General features: G+C 39.4%; 1 protein-coding gene across 6 annotated transcripts in view; it reads left to right on the top strand.

The window, feature by feature from the left end:
* Positions 1–2533: 2533 nt before the first annotated feature.
* Positions 2534–24909, top strand: part of RHOT1 (ras homolog family member T1) — a 72272-nt gene continuing 49896 nt past the window's right edge. Inside the window, exon 1 of one of the 6 annotated variants that reach the window (XM_073235118.1) lies at positions 2534–2798. In XM_073235118.1, coding sequence (XP_073091219.1) covers positions 2723–2798 — 76 coding nt within the window. In that variant the 5' untranslated portion in view covers positions 2534–2722. Of the gene's footprint in view, positions 2799–3108; positions 3248–24909 lie in introns of those variants that run through there. The other 5 variants (XM_073235115.1, XM_073235119.1, XM_037002231.2 and 2 more) reach the window with 5 other exon arrangements.

Here is a 24909-nt window from a genome sequence, read left to right as displayed (position 1 = left end):
ACACTGTCGTCAGCTGGCAGTGCTGATGCTCCTGAGATCAAGATGCCATATAAAGTGTTGCTTGGAGTGAGCGGAGCCTTAAAGGATTTGCCCCTCTGTGAAGGGCCTTCATCCTTTGTAATCTGATATCTGCATAATTCATTTTTTTAGGAAAAAGCTTTTTCACGTACATTATTTCACAGGATGCTCTAAACAACTCCATGGTAGAAGGCTGGGAAGAGATTATAATCTTTGTTTGGTAGAGAAGAAACCGAGGCATGGAGAGGCAATGTGCTTTGCCCGGAATCATGTGCTAGGCATGGCAAAGCAGGGCTCTCTCTCAGCTGTACTGCCTGTGGCAAGTCACAGGATCTCTCTGGGTCTTGCTTTTCTTACTTATAGAATAATGGCATTCGTATACGTGCTCTCTAAGGGTCCTTCCACCTCAAACATTTTGTAAGACTAAAATTCAGAGGAGTACAAGATCAGATTATCTAGCCTTCTGAGTTTCATATTTCCATCCACCTTATTTGCATCCATCCTGAAATACAACCTCATTATCTTCCAGTGAGCCAGGAGCGTGTCTTTACTGTGTCTCCCTCCTTATATCACAGAGATCATTTTTTGGAAGGGCTTCCTTTTCTTTGCTCCTTAGGGACATCATATACTTAGGATGGTGAAATACTGTCATAAACATAACAAGGTATTTGTCTCAAAATCTGTGGCTTACAACTTTTCAGTGAATTTTATGATAATAATGGCAGCTGAGATCAGCAGAGCAAGCACTGTGAGCACTCCGTTAAAGGTTTGACATGTGTTACCTCTTATTCTTCACAGCCACCAAAGAGGTAGGTATTATTATCATTATTGCCATGTGTAAGTCCAGGGAGAGGAAATCCCGGGGCAAAATAACTCTAAAAACCGAAATCAGTCAAAGGGAGAAATAAAGTTTAAAACCCATTTAGTGCTTACAAACTGCAGTCCAGGGATGTCTCTCTCCCCTGCTCCTGAGTAAGAAACAAACAAGCAAGCCAGCCAGCCCCTCCCTTTAAACTCTCAGGTTCAGACACGCCCTCGGTTGCCCAGGTAATTACCCATTGACATGGAGATGAACTTCTCTCCACCCCTGAGGATGCGCAAATGCACTAAAGCCAGGAGAGATACTCTGGAAATGTTACAATTTTACCCACATCATGTTACAGATGAAGGAACAGGGTTGGAGAAGTAAAAGAATGTACTTAGGCTCACATACCTATTAGGATGGACTCTGGATTCAAACCCAGGCAATTTGTCAGCAGCTCTTAACTGCTGCACCACACCTCATGGCTTCTCCTAGGAGACAGGGTGTGCGGAAAATGGAAGTTCCCATGGCCAGGATCCTCACCTGAACCTTAACTACTTGATGATGTAATTGGCTACTTGCAAGGCTATGTGGTAGGCAATAAGCTATTATTGACTGAGTCAATATGTAAAGAGCTCTTTTGAGCAGAGGCAGAGAGGAGGATTATAGACCTGCGGATTGTTGGATGCAGGTGTGACTCTAGTGTTCAACTTATTGCTGGGAGAATAAATAAACACTTTTACCCCAAGACCATTCCTTTGTCATTCCTTGGTCTCACTGAACACGTAGTGAATTTGCGTGGGGCTGAAACCCTCAGGCAAGATGCAGAGGGACTGGTATTGTACACATTATTTCCTTTAAAATTTTATTTTTTACTATTTAAGATAAAAAGGTACATTGTGCACAGTAGTTCCTCATTAACTCTCTCTATATATCTATCTAACTCACACTGTGCGCCAAGCACTATTTTAGCATTAGGAATGTAGTAATAAATTCCTCCAGATGGAGAGGGTCAGGAAGAAATTAAGGCAATATTAGAAAAATCACTAAGAGTTCCTTATCCAGTGCCATCCCGCACTATGCTGGGCAAGCCTAAATTAACAGAAGTTTCAGATGATCCCGCCCAAAGGAAACCACAGAAAGTTACTTAGTTTAACTTAGAAAGTAAATTTGACTTGGACCAGGAAGAGTCACTTCCTTTGCTACCAAGAAATGAATTTGTTACATAGACTATGTAAAAAAAAAACCTCATTATTTAGAATCGTATTTATAATCATCACCGGCAAAATGCAGCTAGGGTGGTGGGCTTTGGGTAGTGGAAAGGGCTCGACCCTGGGAGCCAGTCATCCTCTACTCAATCAGGCATTTCCTGCAGGCCACGTCTAATAAGGTGGGATACTGCGGAAAACCAGGTAGGTCGCCGCCCTACTGGATTTTGTCTGGTGAGATTATTCCCGTCCTGAGTCATTGTCAAGCCCTAGGTATGTGACCTTGGACAAATAATTTCTGCCTGTATTCTGTAAAATAAATGGGGTCAGGCCAGAGAACCTCCCCCTCAAACTCCTGGGCCGAAGCGCACCCCTGGTCACTGCGCCCGGTGAGGGCGGGAAACGCTCCCGGGCCCTGAGCTGCGACTACCGGTCGGCGGGGGCGCTCGGGCCCGGAGAACGCTCGCGTTCCGAAAGCGCTTGGCCCTCGCGGCGCCCCGTCGGCCCCGCCGCCGCCGCCGCCGCCCGCGGAGCCGGAGGAGGCGGAGCTGGCGCGGTCCCGGCTCCCGAGCGGGGGAGCGGCCGAGGAAGCGGCGGGCCCCGGCCGAGGCTCGGACGTGGCGGCGGGGGAGACTGGCAGCGCGGGGAGCGCGGCGCCGTGGGGTAGGCGCTCCCGGCGAGAGGAGTCCGCTCCATGCGTGCGGGCCGAGCCCGGCCCTTGCGAGCCGCCGACATGAAGAAAGACGTGCGGATCCTGCTGGTGGGAGAACGTGAGTCCGCAGCCCTTGCCGCCCTTGCCCCTGGCACCCCCGGCCTGCCGGTCCCTTTCGGCCCTGTCCTCCTCCCTCGCGCCCCCGGGCCTCCCAGACCCTTAACTCCCTTTCGGCTGCCCGCAGGCGGCCCTCAACCTCTCACCTCCTCGGGGCCCCCCCGAGACCTCCCTCCGCTCTCCCCCGGTCCTCCTCCCAAGCTGTGTCCCCAACAGCCCCTGGCCGCTGGCCTAGTTCCTCCGAAGGTCCTCTCCTTTCCCTCTCCAAATCTTTACCTCCTAGGCCTCCGCGTTTCTGAGGCCGCGTCCTTCTCAGACCCTCTGTCTTCCGAGGGGATTCTCTTGTCACTGCCAGGCAGGTGCTGGAACAGGCCGACTGACCAATTGGTGTGAACCGGCTCCCGGGGAAGCTAGGGGGAGGGCTGCTGAACTGTGCGACTCGTGGGCAAGGTCAGGTTCTGCATTTTTTTTTAACGCTACCGGTCTTTCCTCCCTCTAGGCGTTGACTTTAAAGTATGGAGCGTTTTTAGAGATTTCTTGAACTTTGCATCGGAATAACTCCTGGTACACTCAATATTTCCTCGAAAATTTACTCTCAGCGTCAAACTACATACGTTATATAAGTACTTAGTGAATGAGTAATTATCTGGGGAGGGTCCTTAAGTCGAGAATTGTTACCTTAAAGCCTATTTCCTCCCTTCTTTTTAAGCATTATCTATTTCAGAGCTACTTGGTAATTAATTTTATATGTAACAGCAGGCACAGGTGAGATCCAAACAGACCCATATGCACGTGAGTCCCCCTAAAGATTCTTAGCTTTCACCTTTTGAACATATAACGGAGAAATGCCTTCTGTTCGCCTACCTGCGGACAGAACGGCAGGGATTCCTTGATACCACTTTGCAAGTTACATGACTTAATCGGTAGGACAAAAATAAGAAAGGGGGTTGGGGAGGGCTGGATTGTTAATTTTAAAGTACATTAGTGTTCTGCCATAGCTGTTTTGAAGCCTTCTATTCTAGAGTTGCCCCTCCAGATGACTGGTGCACTCCCACGGAAGAAAGCGAACACGTTTTTACCCCCTTCTGTAGTGTTATTTGCTGTTCATTGAAATCTCTATTCACCTGTTTGGAGAACTCTTCCTTTAGAATCAGAATTTAGAAGTAAGCTTAGACAGAAACAGTTTACATTTTGGTTGTAGTTGTGAATTTTCGTCTTTATTTATAACTCTGTTTTAATCTGTATTTTGCGTGGACTACCTAGACAAAGTTCAGGAAAGTGTTATTTAACATATGATTCATGCTGATGTATTCGGAACAAGGTAAGGAAAGTGAGTAGATGACTGGCTTAAAAAACTGATCCTTGTATTGTAAGATAGTTTTATAGTATAGCAATTTTTAATACTAATCTTTTAAAAACAAGAATGTCATGTTTTAGTTTTAGTTTTTAATATAGGAAGCAACTTCATATAATCGTTGATCTGTAAAACATCCAAATAGAAATGTTATAAACATGTAAAAATGTATTATCAGCCTTAGGACATTTAAGCTAAACTGTTAACAGTATTACTTCTTTAGAAATAAATAAAAGAATTAAAAATTTGTTAGAAAAATGACAAGCCATGTTCAGCAGAAATTAGTGAACAGCAGAGTTGCTAAAAGGGTACATGAAAGAGTTTTTTGATCATAGGAAGAAACTTGACAAGAGAAAGCCTTAGTTTTTGAAGAAGACTCATTTCTTAAAAAGGTGGTACCAAAAGCTTTAGGCCGCCTATCATACATATTTTTTTTTCACATTTATATATATTAGAGTTATTTGAAATGTGTAATTTTAATTAATTACATTAAAGGCTGGTATTTGGGGGAAAGTGGAGCATTGCATTTTGAGGTTTAATATAAATGTTTCACAGCTGTTAGCCAGCTGTAGCACTTTAAATGTTAAGTAAACCTAAGTGTGACCAAGGCTGTTTTAATACTGGTCTGATACACAGATTAATCAGAACCACTTTTTTAGGAAAAAGGTAGCAATTTAGGTTTGGTTTTAAGATGGTTAAGAGGAATGGGAAATGCAAAGAAAAAAAGCATCATATCTAGTATTGTTTGTTGTAAAGTCTGTTGCTTAGTGTCTGTTCCCGAACCACATAGCAGCAGCTTCATTCACTGAGGCTCTGAAATAGTGCTGAATAGTTTCAGCATTCTGTTGGCTAAACCTGTACTGTACTCTGGAGGTGAAATGGATCTCTTCTTCGCCTGTCCACAATCTGGATTCTGATGCTTTAATGCTAACCTTAATGCTAACTAATTCCTTAATGTCTATTTAGTAATTAGGTCAGAGAAGTTAGGCTGTCTATAAATTTTAAGGCATTTGTTGGCAGAAAATCCAAAGTTTTTAAAATATCATCTCTGTACCTTAATTAGTGAACATGCTGAATACCATTCAGGCCAAATCAAAAGTCAATTATTCTTTAAACAAAACAAGAAAAAAAATTTTTTTAATGCAACCACCCAAAACTTAGTTCTTCTGGTATTCATTTTTCATGTCAAATTCATTGGCCAGAATTTGTATTTTAGATTTGCATTAGTATGCTTAACAAATGTCCATGTTACAGTAAAATTAGAAGAGCCTTATTACCCTTTTATCTAAATCGTGTAGCTACATTAAAAGTACACAAGATAGTTTTAGTGAAGTCTTTTTTTAAAATTTTTTATTAAGGTATCATTGATATACAATCTTATGCTCAGGTTTCACGTGAGCAACATTGTGGTTACTACAGTCCACCCTATTATCAAGTCCCCACCACATACCCCATTATACTCACTGTCCATCGGCATAGTAAGATGCTATAGAATCACTGCTTGTCTTTGTGCTATACTGCCTAGTGAAGTCTTATTTTTAAATTGAGATGCATTTGTCTTTTAGTCAAATTTGTTAAGAAAGTGGAGCTCTTACCCTCTTTTAAAATGAATCTTGTAGCTCTACCTGATTTGTCCAACTCTGATTAGTTTATCATTGAAACCTCTGCCCAACTAGTTCAAGCTTGGATTGGCTCTGTCCCAGGCTTTTGTAATACCTTCTTAAGGTCTCCCTGCTAATTTCGTCCATTCTCCATGTAGCAGACAGAGTCACCTTTAAAAAATATATCAGATCCTGTTACCCATTTAAGACATTCTCTGATGATTTCTACTTTCATGTGGAATAAATTCCGAACTTTTTAATACAGGTCTACAAAGTGCTTCACAATCTGGTTCTTGCTTTGCCTCTTGTACCACTTTCTCCTTCACTGCTTTCTCTATAAGAAGGCCCTGACCTGGCATCATCTCCACTCCCCTGCATATTTGTCACTTGGTTTTTTTTGTTTTTTTATTACTTGGTCTAGAATGTGAGCTTCATGAGGGCAGAGGATTTGTCTTGTTTATTGTTACATCCCTGGTGCCTAGACTAGGCCTGGCACAAAGTAGGCACTCAAATAGTTGTTGAAAGAATGAATGAGTTCAGACTAGTTTTGTTTATTTAGACTTCCTTGTTTTTCAAATCAGTCTTCTTTGGCTTAAAAGTGTTGTCATTCTCCTTTCTTAAATCCAGTCTGATGTGGTTATTGTTAGGATTTGAAGAGCAGCCTTCATCTGTTGTCTCGTTGCATGTCCTTAGCTTTGTTTTATCTGGGAGATTCCTGTGTTCTGGCAATAAAGTAGACCAGTGAATTATAAAGACAATGTCATGTTTATTCTGTGTCTTGGCTGCCAGGAATTAGAGTCCTTGCCAAAAGAGGCTGCCTTCTCCTTGAATACCAGAGGTCGGTCATTTTAGAGGTTTGAAAGGATTGGGGAAAGTCTTGAGGTTTAAGCTAGGTATAAGAGTCAATAAATTAGCATTTAAGAAAAAGAATTTTGTACGGTCCTTTTAAAGCTATATTGCTTTCCATTCTGGTCTTAGTTAGAAGATTTAAAAATGAAACTGCTCCAGTTTCAATTACACTATATTCTAGCATCCTCGGCCATAGAGAGTCCATTCTGCATTGTGTATTCTATTCATACAGAGTCCGTTCTACATAGTCTGTTCATACAGAGAATCTATTCCATATCATCCTTACATATATATCGAGACCTGTCTTTTTTTTGCTTTTCTGGCACCAGTGAGGGGACTGATGCTGATCTGCTTTGAAGGAGGGGGATAGTATTTCTCCTTCTGTAGCCCATATCGTCTGCATGTGAACAATGAAATTTTCCTTTGGAGTAATGCTGCTGGAAGCATGGGGAGTTGTGATCAAGAAAAATAGCCAGTATGGCTGGTAGGTTGGCAGTTGGAACCAGAGAATGTTGTTTCCGCTTCATGAATATTAGAAATTTGCTGTCGTTTAGACTCGATATTCAAAAGACGTGATGAAAAGACAGAAATTTTTAGCCTGGATAAATCTAGATAATTGTTCTATAGTGATAAATTATGTTTCCCATGGATGACCTACTTAGAAACATAGAGTCTCAGAACTGTGGCATGCTGTGTTGAACTGAATCGGAAGGCATAATTATCCTTGGGCATAGTTGTGGCTGCGTGTTTGTTTTTATTATAGAACCCTTCAATATTTCTCAGGCGAAATAGAGGAAATAGAGACCATTAGATGGCTGGCTAACAGGATAAGTTTTTTGTCCTCCATATTAATATTTTAAATATATTTTTATATGTAATGTCTTATTAAATTTATTTACATTTATGTATTATAAAATTGTACAAAATGTATTTATATTTAATATAAAATTTAATTGGTACAATAATTAGAAAAGAGCTTGGGATTTTGTTCCTCTGTGGAAATAATTTTTGTTTTTTGTTGCAGTTAAAAATATGTAGTGTTTTTGTGCCATTCATTGTTAAGGGACCTTTTTGATTGTAGGCTTATTTAAATAGTCTTTAAAATTTAAACTGTTTTCATTATTTTTAAGTTATTTATTTCTCAACTAAAATTGGCTTAAAAGTGGCCTATTTAAATTTAAATTTTATACCTGCTACTTTATTATTTCTTTTAGCCTTACTCAAGTTTAGGTGGGTAGGCCTTAAGGGAAGCAAACAACTCCAGTTTAAGTTCACTGAAGCATTTTAACTAAATCACATCTGGGTAATCTTTTATTAGTTAAAGTAGCTTTCATCTCACTGCTCTTCCAGGAAACCCACAATGATGCTGAAGAAAATGTGCTCTTTTCCTCCCAAGTTCACTGTAATCTGTTTCTCTTGCTCTAATTTTGATCATTTTTGAAAAAGGAAGTTGCTCTTGGATTTTCATGTGGAAGAGATTCATGTCCTTTGATTTTTAAGAGGCCTTTTATTACACAGTTTCAGAAACTACATGGAACTGTTTTATTGTAGTGAGTGCTCAATAGCTTTGGATTCTTGAACAGATAAGACTATGAATTAATAAATGAATAAAAATATCACAGTCTAAAAGGTAGTATCAGTGTAAGTAACTTGAATTATTTCCAACTTTGGTTCCACTGTTTTTGTCTCTATGATCAAGCATAGGTAAAGCTCTTTAATTGCTGTAGACTTTACAATGCCTCCTCTCCTGCCAAGGTGTTTCCTTTCCTGTTTCTGACGCTGGCTCTGTTGGAATAGACCTGGTAGCAGGTTTGTACTTGGCCAGGGGCCTGCTGTGCATAGGCAGCCAGAACTGCCCTGAGGAGCTAAGCTGTGAAGAAACCTGAATTTCTTCAGAATGTTAATCTTTCTCCTCTGAAAATGTCAGTGGGGATATAGTGGGATCTATGGGAGAAGCAGAAGGGGACGATGTTCAGGAGAAGGGTTTTAATGAGTTTTTAGAAGAGAGATGAGGAAGAATGAATGAAGTGTAAGAGTTCTGTTAAGGGAGGGGACTTCACAGAATAACACAGAACACCTGTTGAAGGCCTAAATTTTGTTAAGGGATCTTGTGATTAAGGAACAAGTACTTTCTTAGAAACTAATAGGCCTTTTAATGTTGGTGATTGACTTAATTTTGATAATTTTCTTTAACATTTTGAGCTGTGGATTAAAAGGTAGGTTTCTTCTGAGACTGATTAGAGCCTTGGAGTGGTGAGTTACAAGCAAAATTTTGAAAAAGTAAGTGTGAACAGGATTATGAGGAGAATCAAGGTCTTAAGGGCATTAAGGTTTTAAGGGTATTAAGGTAAGCAGATTTCTCAAAGACCAAGTAGGAGTGAGACTGGTTATATGTGGATTTGTTAAATGTGCATTTTTGACTACATGGAGGTTGATACATAGCCCTGAGTTGTTTGAGGGTCTCTAAGATATCTGGGAGAGTTCTTTAGAAATGGAACAATTTTTGAGAATATCTGTGCTGGTGGCAGCCATGGGATTTTCAGGACACAGGGGAAAAAGCAGACATCCCTACTGGGGCCAGAAAGGTCCAGAGGTCAAAGGTCACAGGATTGTACAGGCACTGAATCTCCCTAGAAATTTGTCGTTTTAAGTACCTGAGAATTACACTAACTGGAATAAATTACAAAAAGTACAGGGCCCAGTGGACTTGATTGGGCTTTATAGTAGCAGCATGTCCGGTGATCCACAGAGAGCTCTGCTGTGTTATCTTAAATTAGACATCACCACTGTTTGCAAGGCACCTTATTAGGGCTTTCTCCAAACGTATTCTTCTTGCTCTGCAGCATCAGTTGCAAGAGTACAAAATAGATAGGAGGTCCAAGTTCTAGGTTTCCTGATGCTGGAATAAGAGGGCTGTGGCTTGACTCATTTTAAGGTAACTGTTTTGCCTCCATTGTGCATAATCAAGTGGAATTAGGATGGACTACTGTGGATGTTCAGATGAATACTACCTTGAGCTAGCTGAAGATTTGGGGCTGGTGGGACTCTAAATGAGGCCATGATGAAAGGAGCTATTTAGAGAAAGAAGTTATAAAATGCTAAACATAAATCATTAAGTTCTAGGAATTCCTGAGCTCCATATTGGCTTGGTGAGTCCCATTTTTTGTACTCCTTTAATTCAAATTCTTTGTCATCACAACAACCGTTTGTGTATTTAATGTGTGCCAGGTATTGTCTGAAGTGTTACACATTTGTCATCTTAATTTTCTTACTAATACCAATTCTGTGTGGCTGCTAAGGACTATATTTTCTCAATGAACAAATTGAGAATTGATGACTTACCCAAGGAAACACAGATAGTTAAGTGGTAGAACTAAGACTTCAGTGCAATTCTTTCAGATTCCAAAGTCTGTATTATTCTTTCTCTCTTTTTTTTAGTGAGATATTTATCTAAAGGTATAAAGAATAATATAACAAATGCCCATCACACAGCTTAATAAATAAAATGTTGCCAAACATTTGAAGCCCCCTTCCTAATACATTTCCCTTTATCTCAAAAGTAAATACTTTACTGAACTTCAGATCTGTGCTCTTAACCACTAAGCCACAAAACTCCATTTACTAAGTGCATTTGCTAGGAGCTAGAAATTCAACCGTGAATAAGAAAGACATTCCCTGCCTTTGAGGAATTTCTTTGTGGGTGATAATAAAATACTCATTCCTTTGTTTTTCTGGAGATACTCAGTAGCTGGTAGGGAATGTTAGATTTTCACCAAGGAGGTCTAGGAAGTCCTCCATGAGCTCACTCTTGATAAGCTAGCTGAAAGGTTACCTAGGTATAATACAGGCACAATACTGTCTTAAGAATGTACATGTTTTATAAATTACACAAAAAAATGACAAAGCTCACAACCAAACACATGGAGGCTTATAATAACATGCTCCTAAATAATCAATGGATCAGTGACCAAATAAAAACATAGATCAAGCAATATATGGAGACAAATGGCAACAATAATTCAACACCGCAAAATCTGGGATGCAGCAAAGGCTCTGTTAAGAGTAAGAGGGAAGGCTATTGCAATAAAGGCCTACCTCAGGAAAGAAGAACAATCCCATATGAACAGTCTAAACTCACAATTAACGAAACTAGAAAAAGAACAAATGAGGTTCAAAGTTAGTAGGAGGAGGGACATAATAAAGATTGAAGCAGAAATAAAATTGAGAAGAAGAAAACAATAGAAAGAATCAATGAAAACAGGAGCTGGTTCTTCAAGAAAATAAAAAAAATAGATAAACCCCTAGCCAGACTTATCAAGAAAAAAAGAGAGCCTACACACATAAACAGAATCAGAAATGAGAAAGGAAAAATCACGATGGACACCACAGAAATGCAAAGAATTATTAGAGAATACTATGAAAAATAAAATGCTGACAAACTGGATAACTTAGAAGAAATGGACAACTTTCTAGAAAAATACAACCTTCCAAGGCTGACCCAGGAAGAAACAGAAAATCTGAACAGACCAATTACAAGCAATGAAATTAAATTGATAATCAAAAAACTACCTAAGAACAAAACTCCTGAACCAGATGGTTTCACTGCTAAATTTTACGAAACATTTAGTGAAGACGTAATACCCATCGTCCTTAAAGTTTTCCAAAAAGTAGAAGAGGAGGGAATACTTCCAAACTCATCCTATGAGGCCAGCATCACTCATACCAAAACCAGACGAAGACACGACAAAAAAGAGAAAATTACAGACCAATATCCCTTATGAACATAGATGCAAAAATATTAGCAAAGCAAATTCAAAAATACATCACAAAGATCATCCATGAGCTAGCAGAAAGAGAAATCAGGAAAACAATTACATTCCCAATTGCATCAAAAAGAATAAAATACTAGGAATAAACCCAACCAAGGAAGTGAAAGACCTATACTCTGAAAACTACAAGACACACATGAGAGAAATTAAAGAAGATACCAAAAAATGGAAACACATCCTGTGCTCACGGATAAGAAGAATTAATATTGTCAAAATGGCCATCCTGTCTAAAACAATCTACATATTCAATGCAATCCCAATCAAAATACCAACAACATTCTTCAACAAACTACAACAAACGGTTCTAAAATTTATATGGAACCACAAAAGACCCTGAATAGCCAAAGCAATCCTGAGAAGGAAGAATAAAGCGGTGGGGATTACACTCCCCGACTTGAAGCTCTACTACAAAGTCATGGCAATCAACAATTTGGTACTGGCACAAGAACAGATCCATAGACCAATGGAATAGACTAGAGAGCCCAGATATAAACCCAAACATAGATGGTCAACTAATATACAATAAAGGAGCCATGGATATACAATGGAGAAATGACAACCTCTTTTAACAACTGGTATTGGCAAAACTGGACAGCTACATGCAAGAGAATGAAACTGGATTATTGTCTAACACCATACACAAAAGTAAACTCAAAATGGATCAAAGACGTGAATGTAAGTCATGAAACCATAAAACTCTTAGAAGAAAACAAGCAAAAATCTCTTGAATATAAACATGAGCAACTTTTTCCTGAATGCATCTCCTTGGGCAAGGGAAACAAAATAAAAAATGAACAAATGGGACTACATCAAGCTAAAAAGCTTCTGTACAGCAAAGGACACCATCAGCAGAACAAAAAGGCATCCTACAGTATGGGAGAATATATTTGTAAATGACATATCTGACAAGGGGTTAACATCCAAAATATATAAAAACTTACACACCTCAACACCCAAAAAGCAAATATCCCTATTAAAAAATGGACAGAGGATAAGAACAGACACTTCTCCAAAGAAGAAATTCAGATGGTCAACATGAATTTAGCACATGAAAAGATGCTCCACATTGCCAATTATCAGGAAATGCAAATTAAAACCACAGTGAGATATCGCCACACACCAGTTATGATGGCCAACTGACTAGGAAAGACTAGGAACCACAAATGCTTGTGAGGATGCAGAAAAAAGGGAACGCTCCTACACTGCTGGTGGGAATGTAAACTAGTTCAACCATTGTTGAAAGCAATATGGAGGTTCCTCAAAAAACTAAAAATAGAAATACCATTTGACCTGGGAACTCCACTCCTAGGAATTTACCCCAAGAAAACAACATCTCAGATTCAAAAAGACATATGTACCCCTACGTTTATCAGAGCACTATTTACAATAGCCAAGATACGGAAGCCACTTCCAGCAGTAGATGAATGGATAAAGAAGAGGTGGTACATATACACAGTGAAATACTGTTCAGCCATAAGAAACAAATCCTACCATTTGCAACAACATGGATGGAGCTAGAGGGTATTATGCTCAGTGAAATAAGTCAGGCAAAGAAAGACAAACACCAAATGATTTCCCTCATTTGTGGAATATAACAAGGAAGCAAAACTGAAGGAAGGAAACAGCAGCAGACTCACAGACCAGAAGAAGGTGAGACAGGAACCATGGGCTTAGACAGTGTAGGGTGAGGGCCTCTGGAATAAAACAAGATAATCCATTGTGGGATTTGCTTTGGCCTTCTAACTTTACCCAAGTGCTGCTTTTCTTCCTCCAGCCCTGAACAAATGATTTGTTGCAACTTGGGCAATGTAGCAAGCAAGTCAAAAACAACATAGTAAAAACAGGAAGGATTCCATCTTAAAACCTAATTAGTTTAAAAAAAGTTTCTTAACAAACAGACAATAGCTCAGCCCACCTTGGGAGCAAAGCAGGCAGTCTTGAGTGATATGCTCCCAGACCAGGAAGCAGCTATCCTGAGTGGAAATAAGAGAAGTAAAATTCTTGTAAATAACCAGGAAGACTAATAAGAAACTTAGTGTTTCTTCAAAAGTAAACATTTTGGGGCCACTTATCAGGTGTGCATCCCTAGCCCTTTGTCTCTCAACTGCCTATAAAACCCCTAGACAACACACCACCCTGGGGCTCTCTTGTCCCCTCCTGTTCTGAACCAGGAGCTCTGCCCTCTTTCTTTCTCTCTAAATAAAAGCCTCTGCCTTGCTCTCCTATCTTGACTGTTTGCAAAGTTCATTCTTAGGCTCCGTGAACAAGAACCACGACATCAAAGGGACTAGTGGTTACCAAAGGGGAGAGGTGGGAGAGGGCAGGTAGGAAGGGAGGGAGAAGGAGATTGTGGGGTATCATGATAGGTGCACATGGTGCATGTGGGGTCACGGGGAAGACAGTGTAGCTCAGAGAAGATGCCAAACGAACTCTGTGGCATCTTACTACACTGATGGACAGTCGACTGCAATGGGGTTCCTCAACACCCAAAAAGCAAATATCCCTATTAAAAAATGGACAGAGGATAAGAACAGACACTTCTCCAAAGAAGAAATTCAGATGGTCAACATGAATTTAGCACATGAAAAGATGCTCCACATTGCCAATTATCAGGAAATGCAAATTAAAACCACAGTGAGATATCGCCACACACCAGTTATGATGGCCAACTGACTAGGAAAGACTAGGAACCACAAATGCTTGTGAGGATGCAGAAAAAAGGGAACGCTCCTCAACACCCAAAAAGCAAGGTATGGGCAGGGGTATGGGCAGGGGATTGATAATAAGGGTGAATGTGGTAACCACAGTGTTTTTCTTGTGAAGCCTTCATAAGAGTGTATATCAATGATACCGTAAAAAAAATCATTCTAGTAAACTGAAAGACTTGAAAAAAAAAAGAGTGTACATGTTTTCACTGAGTATTCATCTTTTCCACTGGAGATCATACTACAGGCGTCTTTTATGAGCTTTTTGTGAGTTCCTCCTATGTTTAGACTATGGGGAGAAATAATATTCCCTTTTCTTCATGCCCTTCCCTGCCCACTCTTCCTTTATTTTTTTAATGTATATTTAAAATTTTTAATTTTGATATAACTGTAGATTCACATGAAATTGTAAGAAATAATAGAGAACCCATATACCCATTCCCCAGTTTCTCCCCAGTGATAACATATTACAATACTATAGGACAACCAGGATTCTGACAGTGACATGGTCAAGATACAGAGTAATTTTATCATCCACACAAGAATCCCTCATTTATGCTTTTTTTTAGTATAGTATCATTAATGTACAATTACATGAGCAACATTGTTACTAGACTCCCCCCATTATCAAGTCCCCACCACATACCCCATTACAGTCCCTGTCCATCAGCGTAGTAAGATGCTATAGAATCACTACTTGTCTTCTCTGTGCTGTACTGCCTTCCCTGTGTCCCCCACCGCCCATATTATGTGTGCTAATTGTAATGCCCCCTTTTCCCCCTTATCCCTCCCTTCCCACCCATCCTCCCCAATCCCTTTCCCTTTGGTAACTGTTAGTCCATTCTTGGGTTCTGTAAGTCTGCTGCTGTTTGGTTCCTTCAGTTTTTTCTTTGTTCTTATACTCCACAGATGAGCGAAATCATTTGGTACTTGTCTGTCTCCACCTGGCTTATTTCGCTGAGCATAATACCCTTTAGCTCCATTCATGTTGTTGCAGATGGTAGGATTTGTTTTCTTCTTATGGCTGAATAATATTCCACTGTGTATATGTACCACATCTTCTTTATCCATTCATCTACTGATGGACACTTAGGTTGCTTCTATTTCTTGGCTACTGTAAATAGTGCTGCAATGAACATAGGGGTGCATATGTCTTTTTGAGACTGGGCTCCTGCATTCTTAGGGTAAATTCCTAGGAGTGGAATTCCTGGGTCAAATGGTATTTCTATTTTTAGTTTTTTGAGGAACCTCCATACTGCTTTCCACAAGGGTTAAAGTAATTTGCATTCCCACCAGCAGTATAGGAGGGTTCCCCTTTCTCCACAACCTCGCCAACATTTGTTATTGTTTGTCTTTTGGATGGTGGTGATCCTTACTGGTGTGAAGTGATATCTCATTGTGGTTTTAATATGCATTTTTCTGATGATTAGCAATGTGGAGCATCTTTTCATGTGCCTGTTGGCCATGTGAATTTCTTCTCTGGAGAACTGTCTGTTCAGCTCCTCTGCCCATTTCTTAATTGGTTATTTGCTTTTTGTTTGTTGAGGTGCGTGAGTTCTTTATATATTTTGGATGTCAATCCTTTATTGGATATGTCATTTATGAATATATTCTCCCGTCCTGTAGGATACCTTTTTGTTCTATTGATGGTGTGCTTTGCTGAACAGAAGCTTTTCAGCTTGTTATAGTCCCACTTGTTCATTTTTGCTTTTGTTTCCCTTGCCCCGGGAGATATGTTCAGGAAGAAGTTGCTCATGTTTATGTCCAAGAGATTTTTGCCTATGTTTTTTTCTAAGAGTTTTATGGTTTCATGACTTACATTCAGGTCTTTGATCCACTTTGAGTTTACTTTTGTGTATGGGGTTAGACAATGGTCCTGTTTTCTTCTCTTACATGTAGCTGTCTGGTTTTGCCAACACTAGCTGTTGAAGAGGCTGTCATTTCCGCATTGTATAGCCATGGCTCCTTTATCGTATATTAATTGACCACATATGTTTGAGTGAATAACTGGAGTCTCTGTTCTGTGCCACTGGTCTACAGGTCTGTTCTTGTGCCAGTACCAAATTATCTTGATTACTGTGGCTTTGTAGTAGAACTTGAAGTTGGGAAGCGAGATCCCCCCTACTTTATTCTTCCTTCTCAGGATTGCTTTGACTATTCGGAGTCTTTGGTGGTTCCATATGAATTTTAGAACTATTTGTTCCAGTTCATTGAAGAATGCTGTTGGTATTTTGATAGGGATTGCATTGAATCTGTAGATTGCTTTAGGCACAATGGCCATTTTGACAATATTAATTCTCCTTAGCCAGGAGCATGGAATGAATTTCCATTTGTTAGTGTCCTCCTTAATTTCTCTTAAGAGTGTTTTGTAGTTTTCAGGGTATAGGTCTTTCACTTCCTTGGTTAGGTTTATTCCTAGGTGTTTTATTCTTTTTGATGCAATTGTGAGTATAATTGTTTTCCTGATTTCTCTTTCTGCTAGTTCATTGTTAGTGTATAGGAATGCAGCAGTTTTCTGTGTATTTTGTATCGTGCAACTTTGCTGAGTTCAGATATTAGTTCTAGTAGTTTTGGAGTGGATTCTTTAGGGTTCTGTATGTACAATATCATGTCATCTACAAATAGTGACAGTTTGATATCTTCCTTACCAATTTGGATGCCTTTTATTTCTTCGTTTTGTCTGATTGCCGTGGCTAGGACCTCCAGTACTATGTTGAATAAAAGTGGTGAGAGTGGGTATCCTTGTCTTGTTCCCGATCTTAGGTGAGAAGCTTTCAGCTTCTCATTGTTAAGTATGATGTTGGCTGTGGGTTTGTCATATATAGCCTTTATTATGTTGAGGTACTTGCCCTCTATACCCAATTTGTTGAGAGTCATCCTTCCTTTTTTAGATTGATTGGGTATGGCACTTGATCCATACCTTTTTTATGACAGTGTTATCTATCATTTAATATATTTTCTGTATTATCTCTACATGGTGTATAAGATTAAACTTTGTACTTAGAAGGCAATCAGGTAAATACTTATAAAATGAACTAATAGAAGGAGTCTGCGCAAGAAAGATGGGTCATTTAGAAGCGTTATGTTAATACTCTCCAAATGCTCTTCTGGTGTTTTTTCTAGTTTCGTCCAGGCAGGGAACAAATACATCTGAGTGGAACTTCTGCTCTATTATACACGTTCTGTTACAGTGTTTCTCAGTTTTTTCTGAGCCATCATTTCTTTTTAAGGAAACAAAACTGTCATGCATTCTGCATTATGACAGTTTTCTTATGTTAACTGGGTGTCTTAGAATTCAGTTCAGTTTTGACACTACATACCTAAACTAGCATTAGATCCCACAAGTTAGAGGGCATGGTTCCCAACAAGATCACCCTTACTTTAAACACCATCTTCCTCCTGGCTGACAACAAATTTGGAGCTTCCCACAGCCCCCTTAGGTTAGATAATTGCGTAGAATGACTTACAGAACTCAAGAAAGTGCTATCCTTAGGATCATACAAATGAGCAGCGTGATAAAGAGGTGCATAGGGCAAAGTCTAGAAGGGTCTTGAGCCCAGGAACTTCTGTACCTGTGGTGTCAGGGTCTTTCACCATCCTGCTTCATTGATAGGATCCCCAGCCAGAAGACTCTCCTGAGCTTTTATATAGGACTTTTTAATGTAGGCATGATTGATTAGATCATTGGCCATGTGATTGAACTAGCTCCAGCACACCCCCTTTCTTCCCCAGGGGTTTTGATGTAGGGCTGAAAGTTCCAGCCTGTTAATCATGTGGTGGTTTTTTTGGCCACCAGCCCCCATCCTGAAACTGTGTAGGCCCTCCCGTCTCCTAATGAGTCAACTCATCAGGATAAACTCAAGTATGGTTGAAAGGCTACAGAAAAGACACTTCTCTCACTCAGGAAATTCCATAGGATTTTGAGGCTCTGTGCCAGAAACTGGGAATAAAGACCAGATGTGTTTTTTGTTACATTACACCCTTCTTTAATATTATTTGAAATTTCAACATTAATTAGTTTTTACTAAAAACAAATTGAACAAAGTAACTTGAGAATTTTTTTTATTGCCCCAGCACTTACATATTATTCATAGTTGTTTCATTATTCTTATGAAAGGCTTTGAATGAGAGTTCCAGAAGCTGTAGGAGGTGGGCCTAATTTCACAAATGGCAGTACTGAAGCTATAGCAACAATATTGCGCTTGGGCAATGGGACGTCAGGTCAGTTCAGTCTGGTTGTGCCACATTTGATACAATTAGAATATCTGGCTCATTACCCAAGTGTTTTGCAATATTAGGTTATTGTGTTAGTGTGGACTCATACATATTAAGTACGTACCTTTTATTCATAACATATTGATATCAGTTATGTGCCACAAGAGTAGTTCAAAGGAGGAAGTCTGGGGCTGTAGTAGCCCTGGGATGTCTTGAGGAATGAGGCAGAATTTCAGCTGTCCTTGAAAGCGAGCTGATATCTGGAAAAGTAGAGGAGAGCGAGGGAGTGATATTTTAGACAAAACCATGGGTGGAGGCAGGGTTCATATGGCTTGTTTGTGCTTCTGAGAGCAGAATGACCTTATTTGAGCTTATTGTGTATGTGGGAAATAGTGGGAAACAAGATTAGATAGATGAGCTGTGGTTAAATCACCTTTGACTTTCAAAGGCCAGTAGAATGGTTTCACCTTGATGTGATGGGTGGTTAAGAGTCAAGGAAGGCTTCTGAGCAGGAGAGTAGTTAGAAAATGAAAAAATGTGTAAGAAAAATGGACTGGCAATTTTATTGTTGATAGATTAATGAGAGGAGAGACTGGGGGGAAAAGGGGTAGAAAGTTGGGAACTGGAAGGTGTTTCAGTAGAAGTACTATAATTAGGGAAAAGAGGGAACGAATAGGAAAGAATGAATGTTAAAAATTTCAAGAGGAAAATTTGACAGAAATTGTATGCTGAGTACAAAGGAAGTATGAGTCAAGGATGGCTATGGCTTTTGAATTTTTGTTTTTTATCCTGACGTATAAAACAATGTTCTTTTTTGATAAGAATTTTATGAGTCCATTGGAATATAATCTCCATGAATGTAAAAGTAGAGAGGACCTCATGCCTTGGTCAGTGGTGCCTTCAGCATCTGGAGTAGTGCCTGGCATACAGAAGTGCTCAAGAAATATTTGTTGAAAGGATGAAAGAATGTATTTAACATGTCAACTTTTAAGTATATTTCAGTTGCTGTTTAGAACATGCCAGTTTTTTTTCAACTCTTTCTTCATGCATTTTTCAAAATTAAGGTATCATTGATATACAATCTTATGAAGGTTTCACATGAGCAACATTGTGGTTACTGTGTTTCACCCATATCATCATATCCTCCCCCACACCCAATTGCAGTCACTGTCCCATCAGTGTAGAAAGATGCTATATAGAGTCACTACTTGTCTTCTCTATGCTACATTGCCTTCCCTGTGACCTACCTATATTATGTGTGCTAATCATAATGCCCCTTAATCCCCTTCTGCCTCCCTCCCCACCCTCCCTCCTTATCCCCTTCCTTTTGGTAACCGCTAGTTCTTTCTTGGAGTCTGTGAGTCTGCTGCTGTTTTGTTCCTTCAGTTTTGCTTTGTTATACTCCACAAATGAGTGAAATCATTTGGTGCTTATCTGGCTTATTTCACCGAGCATAATACCATCTAGCTCGATCCATGTTGTTGCCAATGGTAGGATTTGTTTTCTTCTTAATATTCCATTGTGTATATGTGCCACATCTTCTCTATTCATTCTTCTACCGATGGACACTTGGGTTTCTTCTCTATTTTGGCTATTGTAAATAGTGCTGTGATAAACATAGGAGTGCGTATGTCTTTTTGAATCTGGGATCTTGTTTTCTTCAGGTAAGTTCCTAGGAGTGGAATTCCTGGGTCAAGTGGTATTTCTATTTTTAATTTTTTTGAGGAATCTCCATATTGCTTTCCACAGTGGTTGAACTAGCTTACATTCCCACCAGCAGTGTAGGAGGGTTCCCCTTTCTCCGCATCCTCACCAGCATTTGTTGTTGCTTGTCTTTTGGATGTTGGCCATCCTAACTTGGGTGAGGTGATTCTCATTGTGGTTTTAATTTGCATTTCCCTGATAATTAGAACATGCCAGTTTTTACCCCTCAAAAATGACTGAGAATAGTACTTGCTGACCTTCTCTAGTATCAAAAATTATGTATGATAATTGTAGAAAATTGGGAAAATGTGGAGAAAAGCACAAAAAAGAAAGTTGCAATTACATTTACTTCAGTAATAACCAGTGTTGGTGTATACATCCTCCCAGGGTTTTTTCCTGTGCAAACACGTTTACTTATAAAGCAGGCATAATGTATATTTATATGCTGATTTATACCTGTATAAATGCCATGTTTCAAAGTAAAACAGAACAATTTGAACCTCCAAAAAATGACGGTAATGATTGTAATGATTATGACCCATAGAATAATACAGGAATCCTTGAGGTCATACTGATGAATCAGAAAGGAAAGCTTTTCCTTACAGTAGAGTGCAAAGTTAGTGTAGACGGATTGATAGGAAAACCACCATCTAGCAGCATCTAAAGCAATAGTTGGTTCAGACAAGAATCATGAATGTCTGCTAAAACTAGTAGGCAAATATTTGATGACAAACAGGATATTTACATAGTCTCAAAGTATCTCTTCATAAGATATTAATTACAAAGGAAAAAATAATAACTTTACAATGGAGAAGCCTGGCAGACACCACCTCCTCCCAGTGAGGATGGCTTACGTCCCCATAATGGGACAGATTGACAACATCTCCCTTCTGCTGTGATATACTGAGAAGGACACAGTGTCACTTCTGGGGCATTCCTGCCAAAAATGCACAACCTTAAATTAACCATGAGAGAACATCTTACAGACCCAGTCAAGGGATATTCTACAAGTTAAATGGCTTGTATTCTTAAAAAACGGTAAGGTCACGAAAGATAAAAGGATTGAAGAACACTTCCAGATTAAAAGAGACTAAAGAGACATGACTACCAAGTACAACATTTGATTCTGGACAGAAGAAAAATAATTTTTTTTCCTACAAAGGATATTAGTGGAACAAATGGTAAGACGTGAATATCTTATGTAGATTAGATCATTGTATTGGTGTTGATTTCCTCATTTTGATAAAGGCACTGTGGTTGTGTAAGGGAAGATCTTGTTTTTAGGAAATACATGATAGGGTGCTGAAGGCTAAAGGGACCTATATATATATATATATATATAAGGAGAGGGAGAAAGAGGGAATGATAATGCAGATGTGGTAAAATGTTAACATTTGGGGAATTCAGTTAAGAGATAGACATGGTTCCTTTGTACTGTTTTTTGCAATTTTTCTGTAGGTCTGAAATTTTCTCAAAATAGTTTAAAAAAAAACATGCAATCAGAGCTGCTGGATTAGTCATCAGTGAATCCATGAATTTTTTAATTAACTTACATAGTATTTGTGCAGTGCTTTCTGGTATTTAGGGGGTCGTCATTCCTTTTCCATATTATATGAACCTGTGTTCACAATAGTTTTAGAAGTGTGGCATAAAAAAGAACACTACTTTAGCCACTAGGAGGTGGGTTGTTCTTTTATGCCTGCAACTAACCTTTCAGTGAGACCGTGAGAAAATCACTGTCTGGGCCCTAGGCTGAAAATTGCTGTGGGGCGCTGGGCAAGCTGTCATCCGTAACTGGATTTCAGCAGTTCTGTGATGGGCTCTGATTCACCAACATGGTTGGAACTCGGAAATGTTATCTTACTGCTGGGAGCCGTGCTACTCAAGCTGTGTAGCGAAGCTCAGGCTGGAGGAAGACCCCTGCAAAGCAGGGGCCTTTGCAGCTGGCTCCCTCTATTACGCACCTTGATTTTGTTATTTTCCATTATACTATTAGCTTTGTTTTTGCTAGCATTGTTGCCAAAGACTAGGCTAAGCTTTGCTAAGCAGCCAGAAAAGATGAGAACATAAACTTCCCAAAAGCTTTTCAGGACAGTGCTCCTGAAGAATAGAACACGCAGGGGCCAAATGGCGATCTTGGCATAAAGTACTGAAACCTGCTTTTAGTTAGTCAAACATTGACTACCCCATTTCCACTGAGAATGCCCCCCTTGTTTATGCTAGTGAAACTAGTGCTGGAAAGTTTTCGAGAAATCAAGTTATGAAAGAATATTGAATAGAATAACCCTGTTGACACTTAATTAATCATCTCATGTTTTCTTCCCTCTACTACTTCTATAGTTTGTTTTTCTTCTTTCCTAATCACAGCCCTTTACCAGAATTTATGCCTCATACGTGAAATACCTACTCCCATAATTTTCCAGGAAGAAAAGATACCTCAAAACAAGTGCTGGGCATAGAAGCCATGGAGCATAAATCTGCAAAGAAGTGAAAAACTAACCTTTTCAAAGAATATTACTTTTCTCTCATTTACCAGCTTTATATCTCCCTGTATGGCCCCATAAGATGGCTGGTTAGCCAGAGACGGGTAAGATTCCTCAAGGGAGGAACAACCTAAGACAGGCACAGTCGCAGGGGGGCCATCAGGTGAGAAAAAGGGGGCCAACAGAGGTGAGGCTTAGAACTTTGCCCCCCCAGTTTTGAGAGAAATCTTCTACACCTGTGGATGTTTTGTTGCCCTTGTTCAGCTTGGATTAAGACCTGGTCTGTAGGCACAAACTTGATCATCTACACCTGCCTTCTTACAGTTCTAAATCATGCTTTCTGTCTATATCTTGCATTTATGTACTACATTAACATTTTATTAGATTCACATATAAAGTATAAAAATCAAATGAATAATCATACATTATATTTGACATGATTGTTTATAGTTTAAGGTTTGTAGTTAAAACAGAAACACTTTCTATGATATGAATGCCCTTGCATTGTTCACCATGTAAGAACTTGTTTAGTCCCTGCAGTAGTGGAATCATGGAGACCTGTGTAGCATATGTCAGGGAGATTTTGGTATCCACAGAGAAGAAAGAGAAATGTAGATAAGAAGGAGAAATTTAGTTTGCTGCCTACTGTGCCCTATAAAGAAGTATAAAGTGAAAATGTGAGTTTATGATTTTAGATTACTTATAAATTTATTAAAGCTTCTAAGAATATTTTTCTGGGAAAGAATCCTAGCTAACTGTGGCACTAGGTGACCTGTATTTCACCCTGAGCTGATAGACTCCATAGTCAGTGCTACTACATACTGCACGCTCCTACAGTCACATGCACTACTTAGAAACTGCGTTGCATAGAACCGTAAAACACAATAGAGTACATGTTAATGAGAAAAGTTTTGGTCAAAGAACAGAAAAGCAATCCCTGTCTAACGCTTGACCAACCATGAATAGATTAGAAAGTAAAAGAAAGAAAAAAGCTTGCCTATACTTATTAACCAACTGTGTATTCTAATTAATCATCAAAATAATAAAAAATAACCATATCCTTGTGCAAAATGGTGTAAATAAAGCTGTCATCGGCACTTTGTCGAGAGACCACCTCCATCTGACTCTGTGTCCTGTCTCTCCATACGCTGACTCCATCCTGCACCTTCGGGCATCCCACCCCTGGGCTGGAGCTGGACTCCAGCATCTTACTCTCCACTTCTTAGAAAAGATCCAAGGCTTCTCACACAAGTAAATTGAAAAGATCCGTAGAAATCAGAGCTGGAAGACACCTGGGACACCATCCGATGTGTCCTTCCACCAACAGTACTCACTGGTTGGTGGCACACCTCTAAGCTGTTTGGACCAGTGTTTGCCTTCCCAGCTACCATTGTTTCCACCAACTTGACTTGTGTTTTTAGTCACCCTTTCTTTTAGTCATTTAAAAAAGGCATGTGACTTTTCTTAGCTGTTAAAAATTTCCAGTTCTTTCAAAACAGCAGCAGAAGCACCGAACCCAAGAATGGACTAATAGTTACCAAAGGGAAAGGGACTGGGGAGAATGGGAGGGAAGGGAGGGATAAGGGTGGGAAAAAAAGAAAGGGGGCATTACGATTAGCATGTATAGTCGGGGGGTGGCATGGGGAGGGCTGTGCAACACAGAGAAGACAAGTAGTGATTTTACAGCATCTTACTATGTTAATGGACAGCGACTGTGAACAGGGATGTGGGGGGGACTTGGTGAAGCGGGGAGCCTAGTAAACATAATGTCCTTCATGTAATTGTAGATTAATGATACCAAAAAAAAAAAATTTCCAGTTTTTTATATTTGGACTTTACTTTCAGAAGCTAATTTGCTATTCCAGCAGAGATTAATAGACAGGTGGCCTGTTTTCCTCTAGAATTGCAAAAGGATTTCATTGATAAGCTGTTGAATGTCTAACAGTAGTAATTATATGATCAGATAGTTATGGGATTGGAAGTCAAATTTTAGAATGAAAATTAAAATTTGTAAGTTTGTGCATAGAAAAATTGCTAGGTCAGAAAATGTATTAGGAAAGTTTCTTGGCTCTTAGGAGCCTTTAAATATGATACCCTAAAAAAGAAAGAATATAAGGATGTACCAAAATAGACATTCTGATCTTCTGTTGGTGAGGATATAAATTAGTTTGTTCTTTTTTGGAGGTAATGTAACTGTATTAAAAATGAAAAGATCATGTGTAGTGACTTGAGTTCCACATCTGGAAATTTGTCCTGTGGAAATGCAGCATTGTTTATAAAAGTGCAAACTGGAACAATGTTCATTCTTAGAGTACATTAGTAAATAATGACAATCGTGTAATGAATTCTTACACATCTATCAAAAAAATGCC

This window comes from Manis javanica, chromosome 4 (genome assembly GCF_040802235.1).
Source record: "Manis javanica isolate MJ-LG chromosome 4, MJ_LKY, whole genome shotgun sequence".
NCBI classification, from domain to species: Eukaryota; Metazoa; Chordata; class Mammalia; order Pholidota; family Manidae; genus Manis; species Manis javanica.
Note: the sequence above shows the minus strand (reverse complement) of the source record. Positions and strands in the feature narration are given on the sequence as shown.